Source organism: Vidua chalybeata, chromosome 16 (assembly GCF_026979565.1).
Source record: "Vidua chalybeata isolate OUT-0048 chromosome 16, bVidCha1 merged haplotype, whole genome shotgun sequence".
Classification (NCBI taxonomy): domain Eukaryota; kingdom Metazoa; phylum Chordata; class Aves; order Passeriformes; family Viduidae; genus Vidua; species Vidua chalybeata.
Genome location: NC_071545.1, coordinates 1,863,851 through 1,884,031, shown reverse-complemented (window position 1 = coordinate 1,884,031; position 20,181 = coordinate 1,863,851). Strand labels below are relative to the sequence as shown.

General features: G+C 60.8%; 3 protein-coding genes across 6 annotated transcripts in view; all 3 read left to right on the top strand.

Moving 5' to 3' along the window:
- Nucleotides 1-1,801: 1,801 nt before the first annotated feature.
- On the top strand, nt 1,802-3,919 carry NME4 (NME/NM23 nucleoside diphosphate kinase 4). Its single transcript, XM_053957596.1, has 5 exons — nt 1,802-1,953; nt 3,205-3,335; nt 3,430-3,531; nt 3,601-3,701; nt 3,764-3,919. The coding sequence occupies exons 1-5, from the start codon at nt 1,866-1,868 to the stop codon at nt 3,882-3,884; spliced, it is 543 nt and encodes a 180-aa protein (XP_053813571.1). The 5' UTR covers nt 1,802-1,865; the 3' UTR covers nt 3,885-3,919.
- A 2,614-nt stretch (nt 3,920-6,533) lies between these two features.
- On the top strand, nt 6,534-12,700 carry DECR2 (2,4-dienoyl-CoA reductase 2). Of its 3 annotated transcripts, none has more exons than XM_053957586.1 (9): nt 6,534-6,669; nt 6,744-6,812; nt 7,150-7,201; nt 8,228-8,363; nt 8,665-8,789; nt 9,280-9,373; nt 9,647-9,751; nt 10,618-10,806; nt 11,668-12,700. In XM_053957586.1, exons 1-9 carry the CDS (start codon nt 6,572-6,574, stop codon nt 11,700-11,702), a joined length of 903 nt encoding a protein of 300 aa, XP_053813561.1. In that variant the 5' UTR covers nt 6,534-6,571; the 3' UTR covers nt 11,703-12,700. The 3 variants fall into 3 exon arrangements, with proteins under 3 accessions (XP_053813561.1, XP_053813562.1, XP_053813563.1); XM_053957587.1 differs by having other exon boundaries at nt 10,618-10,835; XM_053957588.1 differs by lacking the exon at nt 9,647-9,751.
- Nucleotides 12,701-14,606: 1,906 nt separating this feature from the next.
- Nucleotides 14,607-20,181, top strand: part of RAB11FIP3 (RAB11 family interacting protein 3) — an 80,511-nt gene continuing 74,936 nt past the window's right edge. Inside the window, exon 1 of one of the 2 annotated variants that reach the window (XM_053957566.1) lies at nt 14,607-15,352. In XM_053957566.1, the coding sequence (XP_053813541.1) occupies nt 14,900-15,352 (453 nt within the window). In that variant the 5' untranslated portion in view covers nt 14,607-14,899. The remainder of the gene's footprint in view (nt 15,353-20,181) is intronic. The other variant, XM_053957567.1, reaches the window with a different exon arrangement.

The following is a 20,181-nucleotide window of genomic DNA, read 5'->3' as shown; positions in this document are numbered from 1 at the left end:
GCTTTAAGTTCCCTTCCAACCCAAAGCACTCCATGATTCTGTGGAATCAGTCTTAATTCCCTGTGGTTAAGTGGGCAGCTGCAGTGGCAGGAGCAGCACCAGGCTCTGGGAAGGGAGCACTCCTGGAGATGTTCTCCTGGGAATGTTTGGAGATGTGGGTGTGCTGTGGCTGCCCCTGGACAGCTGGGAGGTGTCAGGGGTGAGCTGGAGCATGGCAGCACTTCCTCCATGGTTCCTCTGTTTCAGTTTTGTAGACAAGCCCCTTCCCTGTGCCCGTTTGTCATGGGGAGATGATGGAAGCTGTTTGGATAATCTGTGCCATCCACGCATCCAGGCTCTGAACTGGCACCAGCTGGATGTTTGGGCTCCCTGCCCTGGAGCAGAGTCCAAATGCCCAGGATGTGCCTCACCTGCTGCAGGCCGTGCAGGTGAGGGCAGAGCTGCCTCCAGAGGGGTGAGGGAAGGGGAGTGATGATCTGTGCCCAGCCTTCCCGAGCTCCCTGCCAGCCACGCCTGGAGTAACACTTGGAGTGCCCCTGTGTGCATGTGGAACTTGGGGTCCTTCTTGTTCCTGCATGAGCACCCAGTGTGGAGTCCAGACCTGGCCCTGCAGCCTGGCCCTGCTCCTGAGCTCTTCTGGGCACTCTCAGCAGCTCTGCCCTGCCCTGCACTGCCCTGGGGGACACGGGAAGCTGGCAGCCCCCTCCTCCACCACTTCCTGGCTGTGGCTTCCTTTGGGGCTGAGGGGATTTCATCCCAGCACAGCTCTCCAGGCTCAAGCTGCTTCTCTTTCTTGGCTTGACAGAAGGTGAAAGTACAAGATTTTCCCTTGCTCAATGCCAGCAGCTGCCAGGTGGCCAAAGCCCAGTTCCTATCTGCCACCTCTTGTCCTAAAACCTCTTTCCCTTTGACACCCTTCTGTCCTGTTCCCCCTGGCCTGGCAGACCCTGGAGAGGGGCCTTTCCCCACCCCCAGCCCCTTATTTGGGGCCAGAAAAGTCTCTCTTCCACAACCTGTTGAATCCATTTGCCCGTGGGAAGGCACTGGCGTGTTTTTTGCCACGATGCTGAGCACAGCAGGGCCCCAGAGCCCCCCCAGCTCTGGCAGGGGTTCTGTCCCCCCACTCCCTGTGCCTTGGGAAGGCAGGGTGGTAACAGGGACAGTGGGATCAAGCCCAGCCCTCAGCTTGTTTGTGTGTGTGCCTTCAGGATACTCCTCAGTCCTTCAAATCAGCACAGATTTGGGAAACAGGCTCCAAGCAGCCGGGCTTTTCCATGAACCTGTCGGGCTGCTCTCCCGTGAGGTGTCTGTGAGTGCAGAGACGCCCAGTACAGGGTGATTTCCCAAACTGGGGTCTGGAATGGGGCTTGGACAAGTGATCAGAGGGGCTCCCACCTGGGCAGCTCCTCTGCCCCCAGGGCCTTGCACCCCTTCCCCAGCACCCCCTGTGTCCAGGGCAGGTCTGTGCCCCACAGGGGGACACTGGCCTGGCTGCTCCCGGGGCTGGGACTCCCTTGTGCCCCAGCTCAGCCTGGCATGGGCTGACCCGGCCTCTCCCTGCCTGCTGAATTGAGGGCAAAGCGCGAGGCAGGTTTGGTTCCTGGCAGGGTCTGGCTCCCCTCGGGACGGGTGTGGGCTGTGCTCCCACCCTGGCAGGGCTTGGGATTCCAGACCGGCATGTTCTGTGTCAGGATGCTCCGTGCTGGAATGCTCTGGATGGGGAGGATGCTCCGTCCCGGGATATCCCGAGCAGGCGCGGCAGCCTTTAAGGGGAGGGACGGAAGCCTGACCCGTCTCCGGGCTCAGCCGGGCCCTTAAAGCCTCCGCAGACCGACCGAGCCCGGGTCCGACCCGCCGGGGCCGCCATGGGCTCCCTGGGGCGCTGCCTGGCCCGGAGCCTCCCGCGGGGGCAGCCGGGCCTAAGCCCCCCCGGACCCCGCTGCTACGGCTCCGGTGAGACACAGCCCCGTCCCTGTCCTGCCCCTGGGGCCCCTGTCCCCACCCTCATCCTGCCCCTGGAGACCCTGTCCCCCCCCAGCTCCAGAGGACCCGGTCCCCATCCCTGGGGGCCTTCAGCCCCTTCCCCGTCCTGTCCCTGGGGACCCTTTGCTCATCCCTGTCCGGTCCCTGGGGACCCTTTTGTCATCCCCATCCCGTCCCCGGTCCCCAGCTTGTGCTGCCCTTCAGAGCTCTTGTTCCCACCCTGTCCCCTCGGTGCCCCATCCCCTCGCAGTGTCCCCGGTCCCTCCGTGCCGGGCGGGTGGCGGCTCACGGGCTCCTGTCACCCCTCGGTGGGCTGCTCGGTGCCAGGCTCTGCTGTCCCCGCCCCGTGTGCCAGGATGGGGCAGAGGCTGGAGCTGGCGCTCCCTGAAGGTCCCAAGGGGTTCAGTGTCCCCAGGATGTGCTGGGGGACCCCGGTGCAGGGGACAGGGACAGGGCAGGACCTGGCAAAGCCGAGCCGTGCTCAGCAGTGCCCGGGACGCTGATGGGCAGCGTCCATTTGGCCTCGATTTGTCCGGCTCTGTCCCCGCCAGCACCGGGGCCACCCGGCCCCGTAGCTCGGGACGGGTCCCCGAAGCCCGGGATTGGCAGTGAAGTGTCCTCTCTCCCTCTCCCTTCCCCTCCTTCCTGTCCCCTCTGTGCCTTCAGCGGACGGGATGCACTGTCCCCTGGGGGCTTCTGTCCCCTCCTGCGGCGCAGCTGTGGCAGGGCCAGCGGCGGGTGGGACCCTGCTGTCCCACGGGTGACAGTGGGACCGGACCCTGCTGTCCCACGGGTGACAGTGGGACCGGACCCTGCCGTCCCTCGGTCACCGATTTTCTCCTCCAGCAGCGGAGCGCTGTGACCGGGCGGGGGGAAGGCCCCGGGGCCAGGCAGGGGACAGTCCCCAGCACGGGGACACAGCACAGACATGGCTGGCTTGAAGGCTTTTTCCTGGCCACGGACACGTCCCCAACACCCGTCAGGGCTTTGTGGCACGTCCCCACCAGCCTGAGAGGCACAGCTTGGCCAGGGGACACGCCCCAGGATGGGATGGGGACAGCGATGGGGACAGCGATGGGGGCGGGTTCCCACCGGCAGCCGCGGGGCCGAGTTCACCCCGTGGTGCGGCGGGGGCAGCTCGGGGCCCTGCCGCCACCGTGCCCGTGTCCGGTGGGGTCCTGTGTCCCGCGGCGGTGACAGTGACCCGCGGGCCCCGCGCAGCCCCCGCGGCGCTGCAGGAGAAGACGCTGCTGGTGGCCAAGCCGGACGCGGTGCAGCGGCGGCTGCTCGGGGACATCATCCAGCGCTTCGAGCGCCGCGGCTTCAAGCTGGTGGCCATGAAGCTGCTCCAGGTAGCCGGACCCGCGGCGAACGCTGCTCCGGAGCCGGGAGCGGGGGTGGCCGGGGGACACTGCCCGGGTGTCACTGTCACCGCCGCTGCCTCAGGCGGACCGGAGGCTCGTGGAGCAGCACTACGAGCAGCTGCGGCTGAAGCCCTTCTACCCCGCGCTCGTCGCCTACATGACCTCGGGGCCGGTGGTGGCCATGGTGAGGGGACAGCCCGGGGGTCCCGGGGGGCGCGGGGGCGCGGGGGACTCAGCTGTCCCTGTCCCGCAGGTGTGGGAGGGCTACGACGTGGTGCGGTGCACGCGGGCCATGGTTGGGGACAGCAGCGCCGTGGGGACAATCCGGGGGGACCTCAGCGTGCACATCACCAGGTAGGGCCGGGGGAGCGGGACCCCAGGGCCGTGGCACCGTCCCCATCCCTGTCCCCTCGCAGGAACGTGGTCCATGCCAGCGACTCCGTGGAGACGGCGCAGCGGGAAATCGGCTTCTGGTTCCAGCGGGACGAGCTGGTGGCGTGGGACAGCAGGGACAGGGACAACATCTACGGGCCCTAGGGCCGGACCGCGGCCGGGCCAACCCCCCCAATAAAGCCCGGTGCCCCCAGCTCTGACTCCGGTCTCCTCCCTCGGATGCTCTGGGAGGCACTGGGAATGTCCCCGGAGGGCACTGGGGTGGTACTGGGAGACTCTGAGAAGCTCTGGGTGTCCGTGGGCTGTTCCTGCGGGCACTGGATCGGTACTGGGAAGCTCTGGGATGAACTGGGATGTCCCTGGGAGCACTGGAACTGTACTGGGAGGCCCTGTGGAGAACTGGGCTGTGCCGCGGGGGCTGCGGGTGACGGGAGGACACCGGGCTGGGGTCTGAGCTGTAAAACCGTGGGCTCCGTGCGACACCGCGACAGCGCTGGGAACCCCCGGGACACCGCTGGGTGGCACCGGGACACCGCGGGGTGGCACCGGGACACCGCGGGGTGGCACCGGGACACCGCTGGGTGGCACTGGGATGCCGCTGTGAAGCACGGAGACACCGCCGGGTGGCACCGGGGCCCACCGGCACAACACGGAAAGCACCGGGACGTCACTGTGAGTGCGGATCACGGGGAGCGCTGGGACAGCGCTGCCACAGCACCGGGACAGCTCCGGGAGCACTGGGAGCACTGGGTGTCACTGGGTGTCACTGGGATGTCACTGGGTGTCACTGGAAGTCACTGGGTGACACTGGGTGTCACTGGGATGTCACTGGGTGTCACTGGATGTCACTGGGTGACACTGGGATGTCAGCGGGTGTCAGTGGGATGTCACTGGGTGTCACCGTGTGTCACTGGGATGTCACCGTGTGTCACTGTGTGTCACTGTGTGTCACTGTGTGTCACTGGGATGTCAATAGATGTCACTGTGTGTCACTGTGTGTCACTGGGATGTCAATAGATGGCACCGTGTGTCACTGTGTGTCACTGGGATGTCACCGTGTGTCACTGGGATGTCAATAGATGTCACCATGTGTCACTGTGTGTCACTGTGTGTCACTGGGATGTCACCGTGTGTCACTGGGATGTCAATAGATGTCACCATGTGTCACTGGGTGTCCCTGTGTGTCACCGTGTGTCACTGTGTGTCACTGGGATGTCAATAGATGTCACCGTGTGTCACTGTGTGTCACTGGGATGTCACCGTGTGTCACCGTGTGTCACTGTGTGTCACTGGGATGTCACCGTGTGTCACTGGGATGTCAATAGATGTCACTGTGTGTCACTGTGTGTCACTGGGATGTCACCGTGTGTCACTGGGATGTCAATAGATGTCACTGTGTGTCACTGTGTGTCACTGGGATGTCACCGTGTGTCACTGGGATGTCAATAGATGTCACTGTGTGTCACTGTGTGTCAGTGGGATGTCACCGTGTGTCACTGGGTGTCACTGGGATGTCAATAGATGGCACCGTGTGTCACTGTGTGTCACCGTGTGTCACTGGGATGTCAATTGATGTCACCGTGTGTCACTGGGATGTCAATAGATGTCACCGTGTGTCACTGTGTGTCACTGGGATGTCACCGTGTGTCACTGGGATGTCAATAGATGTCACCGTGTGTCACTGGGATGTCAATAGATGTCACTGTGTGTCACTGTGTGTCACTGGGTGTCACTGGGATGTCAATAGATGTCACCGTGTGTCACTGTGTGTCACTGTGTGTCACTGGGATGTCAATAGATGTCACTGTGTGTCACTGGGATGTCAATAGATGTCACTGTGTGTCACCGTGTGTCACTGGGATGTCAATAGATGTCACCGTGTGTCACTGTGTGTCACTGTGTGTCACTGGGATGTCAATAGATGTCACCGTGTGTCACTGGGATGTCAATAGATGTCACCGTGTGTCACTGTGTGTCACTGGGATGTCAATAGATGTCACCGTGTGTCACTGTGTGTCACTGGGATGTCAATAGATGTCACCGTGTGTCACTGTGTGTCACTGTGTGTCACTGGGATGTCAATAGATGTCACCGTGTGTCACTGGGATGTCAATAGATGTCACCGTGTGTCACTGGGATGTCAATAGATGTCACCGTGTGTCACTGTGTGTCACTGTGTGTCACTGGGATGTCAATAGATGTCACTGTGTGTCACTGTGTGTCACTGGGATGTCAATAGATGTCACTGTGTGTCACTGGGATGTCAATAGATGTCACCGTGTGTCACTGTGTGTCACTGTGTGTCACTGGGATGTCAATAGATGTCACTGTGTGTCACTGGGATGTCAATAGATGTCACCGTGTGTCACTGTGTGTCACTGTGTGTCACTGGGATGTCAATAGATGTCACCGTGTGTCACTGGGATGTCAATAGATGTCACCGTGTGTCACCGTGTGTCACTGGGATGTCAATAGATGTCACCGTGTGTCACTGGGATGTCAATAGATGTCACCGTGTGTCACCGTGTGTCACTGGGATGTCAATAGATGTCACCGTGTGTCACTGGGATGTCAATAGATGTCACCGTGTGTCACTGTGTGTCACTGTGTGTCACTGGGATGTCAATAGATGTCACCGTGTGTCACTGGGATGTCAATAGATGTCACCGTGTGTCACTGGCTGCCACCGGGAGCGCCGGGTCGGCCCCGCTCGCCCCGCGCTGCAGTTCCCGCCGTGGCCGCTCGGTGTCGCTGTGTCCCGGAGCGCTCCCCGTTGCCAGGCGACGGCGGCGGCGCCCGCGCAGGCGCAGTGAGCAGCGCCTGCCCCCGCCATGGCCGAGGCCGCCATGGCCGCGCGGGTGCCCCCGGACGAGGACGGGGACGAGTGTCTGCCCCACTACCGGCACCTGCTCAGCCCCGACCTGCTCGCGTGAGTCCCGGCGCTCCGGGGGGCCCGCGGGGGCCTTCCCGGGGCCCGGCTCTGACCGTGCCTCTGTCCCCCAGGGGCCAGGTGGCCTTCATCACCGGGGGCGGCTCCGGCATCGGCTTCCGCATCGCCGAGCTCTTCATGAGGTGCGGGACCCCTGCGGTGGGACGGCCCCCTCCTCTCCTTCCCTCCCTTCTCTTCTCCTCTTGCCTTCTTTTCCCTCACTTTCCTCCTCTTCACCCCCCTTCTCTTCTCTTTCCCCCGTCCCATCCCTTTCCCCGCTGCGCTGCCAGGCCCTGGAAGAGCCGGGATGTGAAGCCGAGGGCGGCAGAGCCCTCAGGGAGGCTCCGGGGCTCTGGCTCTCCCCGTCCGCGTCCTGCGGGCTTGGAGCAGCAGCAATTCCTGCAGGGAACACCCGATCTCCCGGTGATCCCGAGGTGCTGCTGAGGAGCCCGGCCCTTCTCACCTGCCCCTTCCCTGCAGGCACGGCTGCCGCACCGTCATTGCCAGCAGGAACCTGCAGCGGGTGTCCGAGGTGAGTCCGGGTTTGTCTCCCGCGGGAGAGCTGCGAGCCCCCGAAATCCTTCTGCTCTCTCCCGGTGGAACTGGGAGCCCTGGGAGTAGTGCAGTAGGAGGAATGGCTTCCCAGTGCTTCCCAGTGTTTCCCAGGCTGCCAGCCCCAGGCACTCCGGCAGTGCTGGGCAGGGTGGGTGCGGGTTTTGGGGGCCTGCACCTCCAGCACGGCTCAGTTAACCTGGAACCTGCTTTGTGGGGGCTATTCCATGATCATGATGGGTTTTTGTGGGGGAGGGAGAGAGAAATGAGCTGTGGGGGAGGTTTGTCAGCAGGGCAGAGTCCAAGGTTGGACTGAAAGCTCAGCATGGAGTAGGAGCAGACCCCAGGGGCTGTGTGGCTTGTGGGTTGCACAGGTATCCTGTGTTTTGGGGCAGAGGGGAGGGTGTCATTTCCTATCCCCTCACACTCACGTGCCAGAAGAAGCTGACTCAGCAGGTTTTTAGTCCTCAGGGGCCAGAGTCTTCTGAGGCCACAGAATCTGCAGTCCAGGACTCCAGCTGCTCGTGCACCCGTGTGTTGTTGGGGCTGAAGACCTCTCACAGAGCCCAAAACAGAAGCTGGAGCAGCTCCGGGTGTTGTGTGGAGTTGCTGCTGAGCTTGTGCTTAATTTCCTGGGGAAAAACATACTCTTAATGGGCCATAGGGGTGGCTTGTGACAAACCCTGAGCTGCAGAGCTGGTCCCTCTCACGGCCTGACACCTGGCTGCTCTGTCTTTGCCCTTTTGCCCACTGACTTTTTGGATCTAAAGGGCAATTATGCCTGGGCTCATCCCAAAAATGCCTTGCTGGGGTCCAAACTTTGTACATTCCCCTGCAGGGATGTTGCCTGGGCTGTGCTGTGTCCATGGCAGCCCACGCAGGTACCTGGGCTTAGCCAGCCCAGCATCCAGTGTGGCTGGGATACACCATGCAGGAGCTTTCCCTGGCTACCCCAGGGCTAGCAGGGTGCAGCCAGGCTCTCTCAAGTCTCTTCTTGTTCTTTCAGGCCTCGAAAAAGCTGGTGGCAGCCACGGGGCAGCAGTGCCTGCCCCTGTCCATCGACGTCCGGCAGCCCCAGACCATCGCGGCAGCGGTGGACGAGGCGCTGCAGGAGTTCAAGAGGATTGACATCCTCATTAATGGTGAGGCTGCAGAGGGCAGGGGCAGGGTTTGGGCTCACTGCTGGGCAGGGTGTTTTCCTGGCAGCACAGAGGAAGCAGGGATCTGTGTGTGGTACATGGCCATCCCTGTTTGTCTAGGTGTGGATCATCCCTGCTCCCCTCGTGCTGGCTGTGCTGCTGGGCACCCAGAGCCACCAGTTTATCCCTTACCAGGGCTGTCTCCATGTGCTCTCCAGCATGCAGACATTGTTCCTCACCCTCCCTGTCACAGAGGGGCCCTGACATCTGTCCCAGCCCTGTCTTGCCTGTCCCTGTGGTTCAGGTGCTGCGGGGAACTTCCTGTGCCCAGCCAGTGCCCTGTCCTTCAACGCCTTCAAGACAGTGATAGACATCGACACCATGGGCACCTTCAACACCTCCAAAGTCCTCTTTGAGAAATATTTCCGGGTAGGTGGCGTGGAGCCAGGGGACTCTGAGGAGAGGCTCTGGTAGGCAGAGAGTAGTGTCAAACCACACTGTGCTCCTGGGGAAATCAGGGGAGTGCAAGGACCCAGAACCTCCCTGCACAGATCCACTCTGTTCCCTTCCAGGGATCCCAGCCCTGAGCTGGGAATCTTCCTGTCCCCTGCCCTGGGGCTTTGTGCTGTTGCAGCACCTTTCCATGCTCTGCCACCTGGAGAAGCTGTGATCTCCTGGTCCCTTTCCAGCTCTGCCACTTTCTCTTGGCCTTTCCTTCTACCCTGCATGTCCCATGTCTCCAGCAGGGCCCCGCTGGCTGCCCCACCCCTGAGATTCAGTGGGCAGAGCTGCCCCAGTGATGGCTTGGCAGTGCCTGTGGGTGACTGTCCCTCCAAGCCCAGCTCTCCTGTCCCTCAGAGCCCTCTGTGACCCTTTGTGCTGCTCCCTGCCTAACTCCACATCTCCTTTCCTTCCCCAGGACCACGGTGGGATCATTGTTAACATCACGGCGACCCTGAGCTACCGAGGGCAGGCCCTGCAGGTGCACGCTGGGGCTGCCAAGGCTGCCATAGGTACCTCAACACACCCTGCTGGGGCTCTGAGCCACATGGGGCCAGGAAAGAAGCCAGTTCTTCCTAAATACTGGGATGGAAGATACCCTGGGGAGGGGCACGCATGGATCGGTGTGGTTACTGCATGCTTGGGTTTGGGATGAGGCTCTTCTCCCCTCCAGGGCCATTTGCTCTCAGCCAGACTCTTCTGTGGCTTTTTTTTCACCCCCTCAGAAGAAGTTGCTGGCATGGCTGCGCTCCCTGTCTCTCACTGCTCTTGCAATCCCTCCCCAGATGCCATGACCCGTCACCTTGCAGTGGAGTGGGGACCCAACAACATCCGTGTGAACAGCCTGGCCCCCGGCCCCATCTCGGGCACCGAGGGCTTCCGCCGCCTGGGTGAGGCAGCCTGGGCTCCCGGCCCTGCCGTGGCACTGCCCTGCTGGCATTCTCTGCCAGGGGACCGGGAGGGACGCCCCGTGCCACACAGCTCGAGGGGGTTGCTGCTGGGCACGGCCGTGCTGTGGCTTGGCTGGCACAGCTCTGTGGGAACGGCCCTTCCCTGGTACCTCCCAGGGCACTGGTTTGGCAGCAGTTTGGGCTCTCTGATGCCATGATGGAACCTGCTCCCCCAAAAGCCAGCCCTGCCTGAGGGGTTGGCTCTTGTCCATCAGCAGAGTGCTGGTGCAGCCCCAGAGAATGGGAAGGACCTGGAGCTCTTCAAGTGGGTCCACAGGCCATGGAGATGCTCCAAGGGTTAGAGCCCCTCTGCTCTGGAGCTATGGAGACCTCAGAATCCCTTCCAGAGCCTAAAGGGGCTCCAGAGTGCTGTACAGGGCTTCCCACTGCCAGAGGGCAGGGTTAGATGGGATATTAGGAAGGAATTCCTGGTCGTGAGGGTGGAGTGGCCCTGGCACAGGGTGCCCAGAGAAGCTGTGGATGCCCCTGAATTCCTGCAAGTGCCCAGGCCTGGTTGGACCAGGCTTGAAGCCACCTGGGATAGTAGAAGGTGTCCCTGCCCATGGCAAGGGAGGAGAAGGAGAGATCCCTCCCTACCCCAACCATTCCATGATTCCATGAGGTCCTTGAGCTCACTGTGCCAGTACAAAATCCCTGCTGGGCTTGAGCTCCCCTCCTTTAAATCTTCCCAGTTTTTATCCCAGGGCTGTGCCAGGATCTCATCCCAGTTCCCTGGAGCACTCAGCCAGCCATGATGGTGGACAGACCTCCCATGGTCCCAGCTGACTCTTTCCTGCTCCTTTTAGGTGGGAAATCTGCCGAGCAATCCAACCAGTTCTCCGTGATCCCGCTGCAGCGCGCGGGGAACAAGACGGAGATCGCGCACAGCGCCCTGTACCTGGCCAGCCCCCTCTCGTCCTACGTCACCGGCACCACCCTGGTCGTGGATGGTGGGAGCTGGCTCACCTCCCCCAACAGCTTCTCTGCCTTGCTGGGTATTGCCTCCTCCTCTGCTAAACTCTAGGTGACTGCATTTCCCCCTTGTGGGATTGGAGCAGGGCTCCTCAGGGAAACTCTGCTTTTCCCTGGGGCACAGGGCACAGGCCCTGTGAGGAGCGGCTGAGGGAGCTGGGAAAGGGGCTCAGCCTGGAGAGAAGGAGGCTCAGGGGGGACCTTGTGGCTCTGCACAAATCCTGACAGGAGGGGACAGCCAGGGTGGTTGGACTCTACTCCCAGGGAACGGGGACAGGACAAGGGGAAACAGCCCCAAGCTGTGCCAGGGGAGGTTTAGGTTGGGTATTAAGAGAAAATTTCTTCATGGAAGGGGTGGTCAGGCACTGGCACAGCTGCTTGGGGCAGTGGGGGAGTCCCCATCCCTGGGGGGATTTAAAAGTGGAGGTGGCACTTGGGGACATGGGTCTGTGATGGCCTTGGCTGTGCTGGGGGAACAGCTGGATTTGATGGTCTTAGAGGGCTTTTCCAACTTAAATGATGATTCTTAACCTTGATTCTTCTGGGGCATGGCTGCTGTAGGAGTGGGTACAGTGTCCTCATGGACAGTCCTTGGGATGAGCAGAGCCTGCTGGATTTTCCCTTTGAGCCTGGCTTGTGACATGGTGTCTTGTGGATGCTTGTCCAGACACCTCCGAGATTCCTGATGCCCATTTTCTGTGCTCCAGCAGCAGGATTGAGCTCAGAGAATTCCAAGAGCCTCTTCCTTTCATGAAATTCTGCTTTCTGGCAGAGGAAGGGGTCTCCTGCCTTCCTCTCCTCCCTGCCTGTGTCCCTCCTGGCAGCCTCCATGAGCTGGGCAGGCCCCAGCAGGGCTCCGTCCCCACCTCCACCCTCTCTTGCAGATGTCTGGGCTGCAGGAGCAAACCAACCCCACTGATGGACAGCCTGGGACTGACTGACGGACAGATGTGACATGGGACGCCGTGTGGGGACATCTCCCAGAGCCAGTGCCAACAGCCACAGCCTCTCCTTGGCCACTGGTGGTAGTGGTGACACTGCCAGTCCCGTGTCTGCCTGAGGGACACAGCTCTGGGGTGCTGGGTGGGGACCAAGCCCACCCCCATCCTGTGCCACTGCTGCCTTGTGAGCTGGCGTGGCTGTGGGTGCAGAGACAGCTTGGAGGGCTGAGATGGTCTCTGGCCCTTTGTGGCTCCCTCCAAGCTGCTCTTGTGGCCTTTCCCAAGCTGTGCCACCCGTGGGTACCCATCCTCTTATTCCCCTCTCCCCTATCTTAGCCTGAGAACTGCACAAGACCCCCAGCAGCAGCTCCTTTTTGGGAGGGGGAGCAGCTCAACCCGCCTGGGGTCGGGGTCACCCAGCATGGTGGGCTCAGTTCTGCCTTGGCAGCTCTTGGAGGGGAAACCTGGCAGGGGGAGGTGGCTGTGTCCCCTAAGGGGTCCTGGGTGGGACAGTGGTCCCGGGAGGCTGCCAGGGACGCAGCTGGGATGCCCCTCCCAGGAGCAGAGGTGGTGTGAGGGCAGATCCCCCAGGTCCAGCTCTGCACTGCAGGTGTCCAGTGGTCTGTCCACACCCATCTGTCTCTCACACCAGTGTCATGCTGTCTCCTTCCAGACATTCAAGCTGAGGCTAAGTGAAGGGCTAGAACTGGAATCCAGTCCTTTCCTCCTGCTGGGCTGCAGGAGGCACAGCAGGGCTGCACGGATGGCACTGCTGGAGCCAGCCCTGTCCCTGATGCTGGCACCCTGGGGGACACACGCTGCTCATGTGCACCCTCCTGCTGCTGCTGGTAGTTTTTAGGCTCACCCTGGATTCCATGAAGCTTGTTCTCCCACTTAATTGTATTTCCTACTTGATTGTAGACTTGCCAGATTTTACTCCTTCCTCCAGGCCACAAATAAAGAATTTTCCCCCTGAGCAATGATGCCTCTCTCTGCTGCATGAGCACCAGTGCCCTGCTCAGCTGACTGGTCCAAACTGGGCGCTAAGGGAGGGGGAACAGCCACTGCTCCCACTGCCAGGGCCTTGTGTGGCTCCAGTCCTTGGCTCTGTGGTGCCCCAGTGCTCCAGGCCACAGGGCTTGGGGGCCTGCCAGCTCCTCAGCCCCAGGGGCTCTGGGAAGGGGGTTCCAGCAGCAGAGGTGGTGGGCGGTGCTGAGGGCTTTGATGAAAGGCTCAGCCCTTCAGGGGGATGGGGATGCAGTGCTTGGGCTGGAGTCTGGGTGGATCCTTTGCCTGGGCTCTTGGGATTTGGCTCCAGCTGCAGTGTTCCTCTTGCTGGATCACAGGATGTGTTTTCTCCTGGAGAAGGTACTTGTGTGGTGTGTGTTGGCCCTTCTGCCCAGCTGCAGCCTTGTCTCTGACCTGCAGCCCTGTTCTGGGAGGCTCCATGGATTTCGCTGTTCCACCATGACCAGGTGACTTGGGCACTGTCAGGGCTGTCCTGGCTCCGTGGCCACCCCAGGAAGGAGCTGAGCTCGGCCACGTGTGTCTCCAGCACCAGGGGAAGGACAGAGCTCTGGGCCCAGCCTTGGCATGGCCTGGAGCTGCAGGAACCCATGCAGGGCTGCAGAGCTGCCTCTCACAGCGTCAGGCTGTCACCTCCAGCCCTGCAGGCACCTCGTTCCCTGCCAGCCCCATCCGTGCAGGAACCCCGGCTGCTTGAGCTGTCTGGAAACTGGGGATTGCATTGCCCAGGGGATGGCTGAGGCAGGTGCAGCTGTGCTTCCCCCTGTGGGACTGACCAAGGAGCCCCCTCCTGCCCTGCTCACCTTTAGGAATGGCTGTGCTGAGGAAGAGGATTTGGAATGGGGGTTCCCATCCTTCCCAGCGCTGGGCTAACTGGATGGGGGTGACATCCTCTCTGGGGATGCTGCTGAGCTCTGGCTCTCGGGGCTGAGTGTGCTGGGGGTCACACTGTGACCCAACCAGGCTGCTCCTGAGATGTCACACACATCCGTGGCCTGGGCTGGGTCACTGGGGCCAGGGATGCTCTTGCTCATCAAGTTTGCTGCTAATTATACCCAGGGGCTGTAATTCCACACGCTGGGCCAGCTCAGGAGTGTCTTAGCGGGGTCATCCCGGTGCTCCAGCAGAAACTGCAGCTGCACCGAGCCTGCAGGCTGGGAGCCCTAAACACGGGCATTAATTAACCCATTGATGTGGTCCCAGGGGTGTCCCGGTGCTCAGTTCCCCCCTGGAGCAGCTCAGGCATCCCGGGGCACAGTGCTGTCCCACTGGGGTTGGGGGTCTCAGAGCACGGCTTGTCTCCCCGGAGGGATTTGGGGTTCCAGTGCACAGTTCACACCTGAAACAGATGGGCAGTCCTGTTGCACAGTTTCCCCCCACAGGGGTTTGGGGTCCCGGACTGCAGTTTGGGTTTGGGGTCCTGGACTGTGGTTTGGGTTTGGGGTCCCGGAGCACGGTTTGGGTTTGGGGTCCCGGAGCGTGGTTTGGGTTTGGGGTCCCGGACTGTGGTTTGCATTTGGGGTCCCAGACTGCGGTTTGGGTTTGGGGTCCTGGAGCACGGTTTGGGTTTGGGGTCCCGGAGCGTGGTTTGGGTTTGGGATCCCGGAGCACGGTTTCTCAGCAGGGGGATTTGAGGGTCCCCATTCACGATGCCCCCCCGGTCCCACGTGTTCGTGCTCCTCCTGGCCCCGCCCCTCTCCGCTGGCCCCGCCCCCATCACGGGCGAGTCGGGAGGGGGCGTGGCCTCGGCACGGGCTCGCGCCGCGGAGGGGCGGGGCGAACCGGACCGGCAGGCGAGTGACGTCACCGCCCCGGCTACTGCGGCGGCGGCCGGGCTGGCTCTGCCGGCTGTTCGCGGGCGGTCCCGGAGCGGCGGGTGGCGGGGTTGTTCCTCGGCGCCGCCGCCGTCTTCTCCCCCAGCCCCCGGTCCCGGGCAGGACCCGCGGCCCCGGCGCTCGGAGCCGCCGCTCCCCGGGCAGGGCGGGACCGGCGGGGCCGCCCCCGGTGTCGGCAGGCGGGGCCGGCGTTCTTCGCACAAAGCCGTGAGTGCCGCGGGGACCGCACCGGCACCGCCCCGATGTGAGCGGGGCATGGCCGCGGGGCATGGCCCGGGGCGGGCGGCGGCGGGCGCGCAGCGCCGGCGGTGAAGATGGAGCCGCGTCCGCCTGGGACCGAGCCCCCGCTGCCCCGGGGGCCGGGACCCGGGCCCGAGCCGGAGCTGGAACCGGAGCCGGACCTGGACGTGCAACGGGAACCGGAGCCGGAGCTGGAATCAGAACCGGAGCCGGAGCTAGGACCAGAACCGGAGCTGGACCTGGAAGAGGAGCAGGAGCCGGAGCTGGAAGAGGAGGCGGACCTGGGCCCGGACCCGGAGCTGGATCTGGACCTCTGGGCACTTGAGCCCGCCGCTCCCGGCGCGGGGCCGCCGCCCTGGTGCCCGGGGGAGGCCGGGGGCAGCCCGGGCCCGGAGGGCCCCGCCGAGCCCCCGCCGGAGGAGGAGCCGCGCCTCCGCCCGGTCTTCGACGCCCTGGACCGCGACGGCGATGGCTTCGTGCGCGTGGAGGAGTTCGTGCAGTTCGCCACGGCCTACGGCGCCGAGCAGGTGAGCGCCGGGCACCGCACCTGCCCACCGTGGGGCCCGGGCCGGGGCACCGGGAGTGGCGGCACCGCTTGTTGCCCGGTGGCCCCGCCGCCCGAGGCTGATGGTGATGGTGGCTTCTGTCCGGCCTCCAGCCCTTGGAGAGCGCCGGTGTCCCCAAGGACAGCGCTGGCATCGCCGTCGCCGCGGGTGAAGGGCACGCGTGGCCCGAGCGGCTCCCCCTGGGCCGGGCGGAGCCGGAGCTGCCGTGCTCCGGGGGAGCGGCGCCGCCGGGAGCCCGCAGCTCTTTGTTCTCCATCGCTGCCGCCTCGGGACTCGCTGGGCAGGGGGACACCCCGGGCCGTGGGGCTGCTGCGTGCCCCCCTTGCTGACCGTGGGTCACCCCATAACGGGGAGCATCCCTGCCCGTGGCAGGGGGTTGGAACGAGGTGATCCTTCAGGGCCTTTCCCTGGTTCCCTGCTACCTCGCTTGTCCCGGCTTTGACAGCCTGAATGAGTATTTCCCCCCCCCCCCCCCCCGTTCTGCTGCTTTGTGCCCTGGCGAGCCGGTGTTCCCCTGCAGCAGATCACAGGCGATGTAATTTGAAGCTGCCTGGGCTGACTCAAAATGGAGCAAGCTCCGGCAGCGCTCACCAGGGGATGGAGATGGATTTGTTGGTGTTTTGTGCATTGGCCTGGGCTGGCATCGCTACCAGGAAAAGAAGATTTATTTTTTTTAAGGAACGCAGGTATTGCTGTGAAGTTTCCCTGTGCCTGCCCAGATCTGCTCTCGTTCTCCATCCGTGGCTGCTGCGCGGGTATTTAAGTGCCATGACAAAGCAAATCATGTGTGAAGGAGGCTTTTGATGGAGGAGGGCTTTTTTATCCCTGTCCTTGTGCCAGAAACACCTCTCAAAGATAAAACAAAGGTATTTATTTTAGAAAACTAGCCCTGCAAAGTGGAGACAGGGAAGACAGGGAACTTCTTTGTGTTGCTGAGGGGGCACTGTGTGTGCAGAGGGTCTCAGGGTGTGAACTCGGGTACCTCTGCTGCTCCTGCCTGTGCCAGCAGAGAGGCTTTATTCCTAAATCCTCTCTTCTGCCCTGTCCTGGGCCAGGCTCCAGTGTCCCACTGCTGTCCCCAGCAGAGGAGGCAGGAGCAGACAGTCCACGGAGGCTCCTGCACACGGTGCCACCTTCCCGGGGGACTGTTTGCCTTCGTGTCCCTTGGCGTGGAGCAGCCCAAGGACGTGGGAAATGAGGACAGGAGGTGGCGTGTGCATGGCAGGGGACGTGGCAGGTGGCTCTGGGGTGTGCAGCTCAGCCTGGCAGTGCCCGGTGTCGGCATGGGGATGGTGCCAGAGCTCCAGAGGGACCTCAGTGAGCCTGGAAAACACCCTCAGACCACGGCTGGGGAGTGGCTGTGGGCTGCTGAGGTCACTGCAAAGCTCAGGGGGTGTCCCCGGAGGTTTTGTGCTGTTGGATAGTGTCTGTCCGCATGGATCCATCTGGGAAGGGGCTCTCTGCAGGCTCCCTGTTCCGTCCTGCTGAGCACAGCTAGTGCTGCCTGTGCTGCCATAAAGGATGCTTTGAAAACCCATTTCTCTTCAGCAAGAGGCTCTGGCATGCAGGACAGCTGGGTGCTGGTGCAGCGGGTGCTGAGCACCTTGGGGAGGTTGGTGTGGCAACGCCTGAGCCAGCAGGTCCTGGGCACTCCAGGGGACTGGCAGAGGAGGAAAGGTGATGCCTGTGTGTGCAGGAGGACTTGGTGTGAGTCTGCAGCTTAGAAAGGAGCAGGGCACGCTGAGGGAGGACGAGAAGGGGTTGGTGATTGGGTCTGTGAGCTCCCAGCAGATCATATTTGTTCCTCATTAACTGCCCTTTGTGATTACCCGGGCAGCCATCACACCCCGACCCCTCCGTCACAGCATCCCACCTCTGGTTGTGGCACAACCTTTATTTACACCTTCAGGTCCCATTTAGTGGGAAGGGTCCCACAGGGATCACTGAGTCCAGCCCCTGGCCCTGCACAGACCCCCCAACAATCCCTCCCTGTTCATCCCTGAGATCATTGTCCAAGCACTCCTGGAGCTCTGGCAGCCTCGGGGCTGTGCCCATTCCCTGGGGAGCCTGGGCAGTGCCCAGCGCCCTCTGGGGGAAGAACCTTTCCTGATATCCAGCTTGAGCCCCCTGATGTGTGGAGTAATAAAGGGAGGAGTTCTGGGGGTGTTCCTTGACCTGTCTTTCATGAGGCAGCTGGAACCTGGACCCAAAGTGGATCTTCTGGAACACGGAGATCAGCTCAGGTGGGAGTTAAATGGGAGGAACATCCCCAGTGGTAAAACAGTGATCAGGGGACTAAATGGGACCTGAAGGTGTAAATAAAGGTTGTACCACAACCAGAACTGGGATGCTGTGACAGAGGAGTCAGGGTGTGATGGCTGCCTGGGTAATCACAAAGGGCAGTTAATGAGGAACAAATTCCAGCCCTCTTGCTGGAGGTACCTGCTTGCTTTTTTCCTGCCCTCCTTCCTCTGCCTGCTGCCCACAGGGGTGGCTTCATCGTGGTGGAACAAATGGCTAACTTGAAGCACGACAAGCAGCTGATTCCCGAGGCTGGAGAGGGCTGAAGGAGAGCCTGTGTGTGTGTATCCACATGGATGAGGAGCTGGAGAGCAGCAAGTGTTGTCTTTAGCGCTCAGTCAAACACCAGAGGCATTCATGGGCTGCTGAGTGAGCACTGTCAGCTCGTTTGGCTGCAACAATTATTAGCTAAATGTCAAAGGGAAGGCACCAGCTGGCGTTTATTCCATAAACACCGTGGGGTCGTGGCTTTCTGGTCGGATGAATTGGGTGTTTTTCTCTCAATGCGGATAAAAAATGGGATTGGGATGGGGTTTTGCTTAAGCAGCTTGGTGTGTTGCAGGGCTGACTGGGAGAGCTCTGTGGCTGTGGTGCTGGCGTGGGGAAGAGATCAAGGCAAAGATAAAGGCAGTTTGTTTTGATCTGCAGTGATAACAGCTGATAGGGTTTGAGGCTCTTGCCAGTACCTTCATTTTCAAAGGGGTGGTGAGAGGATGGTGCTGGGGGTGACACCTGGGCCAAGGGAGGCCTTGAGCAGGGAAGGGACAGCCTTGGGATGGTCCCCCCACAGCCTCTCCCGGGAGGGTGTTTGTCCAACATGGATTGTTTTGCCACTTGGAAGGCTCCCGTGGACCCCTGATATGCTCCATGGATTTACAAACAAGATGTGGGACAGAAAGGTCTGGAGGACGACTTAACTTTCCTTGAGAACCACTTGGTTTTTCATCCCTGGACTGCTCCCAAACCACCTGGGAGGCAGCTGCCAGTGGTGCTGTGTTTTTATTGTCTCCTTCCTCCCCCTTTTCCCTGCATTTCTCTGGGATCTGATGCTCCCTGGAGCCGCTGGCTGGGACAGAAGCATGGAGTAAGATTGGCTTAAACAGCGAGCAGGGACGTGGGGGCACACTTGATGTCACTTTTATGTCACCTTGTAAAGCAGGAGGGGTTGTGTCTTGCACTTCTGGGGGTTGCACAGAACCTAAGGCCATTGTGCAACCACTTTTGGTTTAAATTTTTCTTTCAAAATTAAATTTTCCGTGTCTTGCCCGCTGTAGCCCTGCATTGTGTCTGGCTGGCTGAGGTGACAGAGCCCAAGGCTTTTCTCCCTGGATTTATTTCCAGCAGGCTCAGAGGAGAATGGATTGTTTGTAAGGCTGAGGACAAGCATCCTGCTGGCACCTTGGGTTGTTTTTCCTTTTTTGTTTTGATCTAACAGACAATTGGAGAAGGAAAAGCCTCTTGCACCACATGATCTCACTGCCTTGGCTCAATTAAGAGAAATCCCAGAGTTTGTCTAACTCACTTCCAAAGGCTCCTGTTCCAAGGGATCTTCAGCCTTTTTTTTTTCCTCCCTCTGGATGATCAGTTTGAGCTTCATTTCAGTGTGATTTGTTTTGCTTTCTTTAACATTTCCATCCCTCAATACCTGTCCTGCCAGCACCTCAGCTCATCCTCAGCTGAGCTCTCCATATTCAGCTTTTAACTTTCCCTCTGGGAATGGTTTTTGAGGGGTTTTATCAGGTTTGTTGTACTTTTCCCAGCACTCTTGGAATGGGGTGCTGAGAGCTGCAGAACAAATCCCATTTTGGGGCTGGCAGGGATCACTCCAGAGAGCAGCTGCAAAGAATCCTGGAGTTGGTTTTTATTTTTGAATAAAACAATCTGAAAACCTGGCAGTTAGTTCCTGTAATGAAGTCTGGATAGTGTCAAACTGCAGCTTTTTAGAGGTCCCCCCGTGGTGCTGCCAGGCTGGCTGTTCTGCTCCCCTCTGATGGATCCCTGGGGAAGAGGGTGCCTGGATCCAGGCCTTCCTCCTTCCATCTCCCTCGGCCGTGCTGACCTTGCAGCTGATTTGGGATGTCCTCCCTCTTCCCCTTGGTTTTCTCCCACTTCCCTGTGAAATCTAATGATCTGTCATGAGGAAACTCTTTTCTGTTTTTTTTTTTTTTTGTTTTTCCATTTTCTCATGGTTCTTACTCAGTTTGAGCAGAGGCAATGCTGGTTTTATGAAGAGATTTCTAAAATTACCTCTCATGGTTTCACAGGCGAGTGAGGCTTAAATTGCCTCCAACTGTGCTGCTGCTGCACCTTCCAGAGGCTTTAATTGCTGTTTAACTACATGGAATATCCTGGCCTGGAAGGACCATCAAGTCCAGCTCCTGGAATTTGGTTCCTGCTGTGGAGAGGGGCTGGGATGGCAGTGAGGGATGCTCTGGGTGTGCAGGAGGTGCCTGTGGACACCCCTGTGTGCTTTGGAACAGCAACAAATC

Bases quoted from the DNA above. Each gene is read 5' to 3' on its own strand.
- NME4 (XM_053957596.1), top strand. From the start codon at position 1,866: ATGGGCTCCCTGGGGCGCTGCCTGGCCCGGAGCCTCCCGCGGGGGCAG. The intron at 3,532-3,600 runs GTGAGGGGACAG...CCTGTCCCGCAG, and splicing joins CGGGGCCGGTGGTGGCCATG to GTGTGGGAGGGCTACGACGT. The intron at 3,702-3,763 runs GTAGGGCCGGGG...GTCCCCTCGCAG, and splicing joins CTCAGCGTGCACATCACCAG to GAACGTGGTCCATGCCAGCG.
- DECR2 (XM_053957586.1), top strand. From the start codon at position 6,572: ATGGCCGAGGCCGCCATGGCCGCGCGGGTGCCCCCGGACGAGGACGGG. The intron at 8,790-9,279 runs GTAGGTGGCGTG...TTCCTTCCCCAG, and splicing joins TCTTTGAGAAATATTTCCGG to GACCACGGTGGGATCATTGT. The intron at 9,374-9,646 runs GTACCTCAACAC...ATCCCTCCCCAG, and splicing joins GGCTGCCAAGGCTGCCATAG to ATGCCATGACCCGTCACCTT.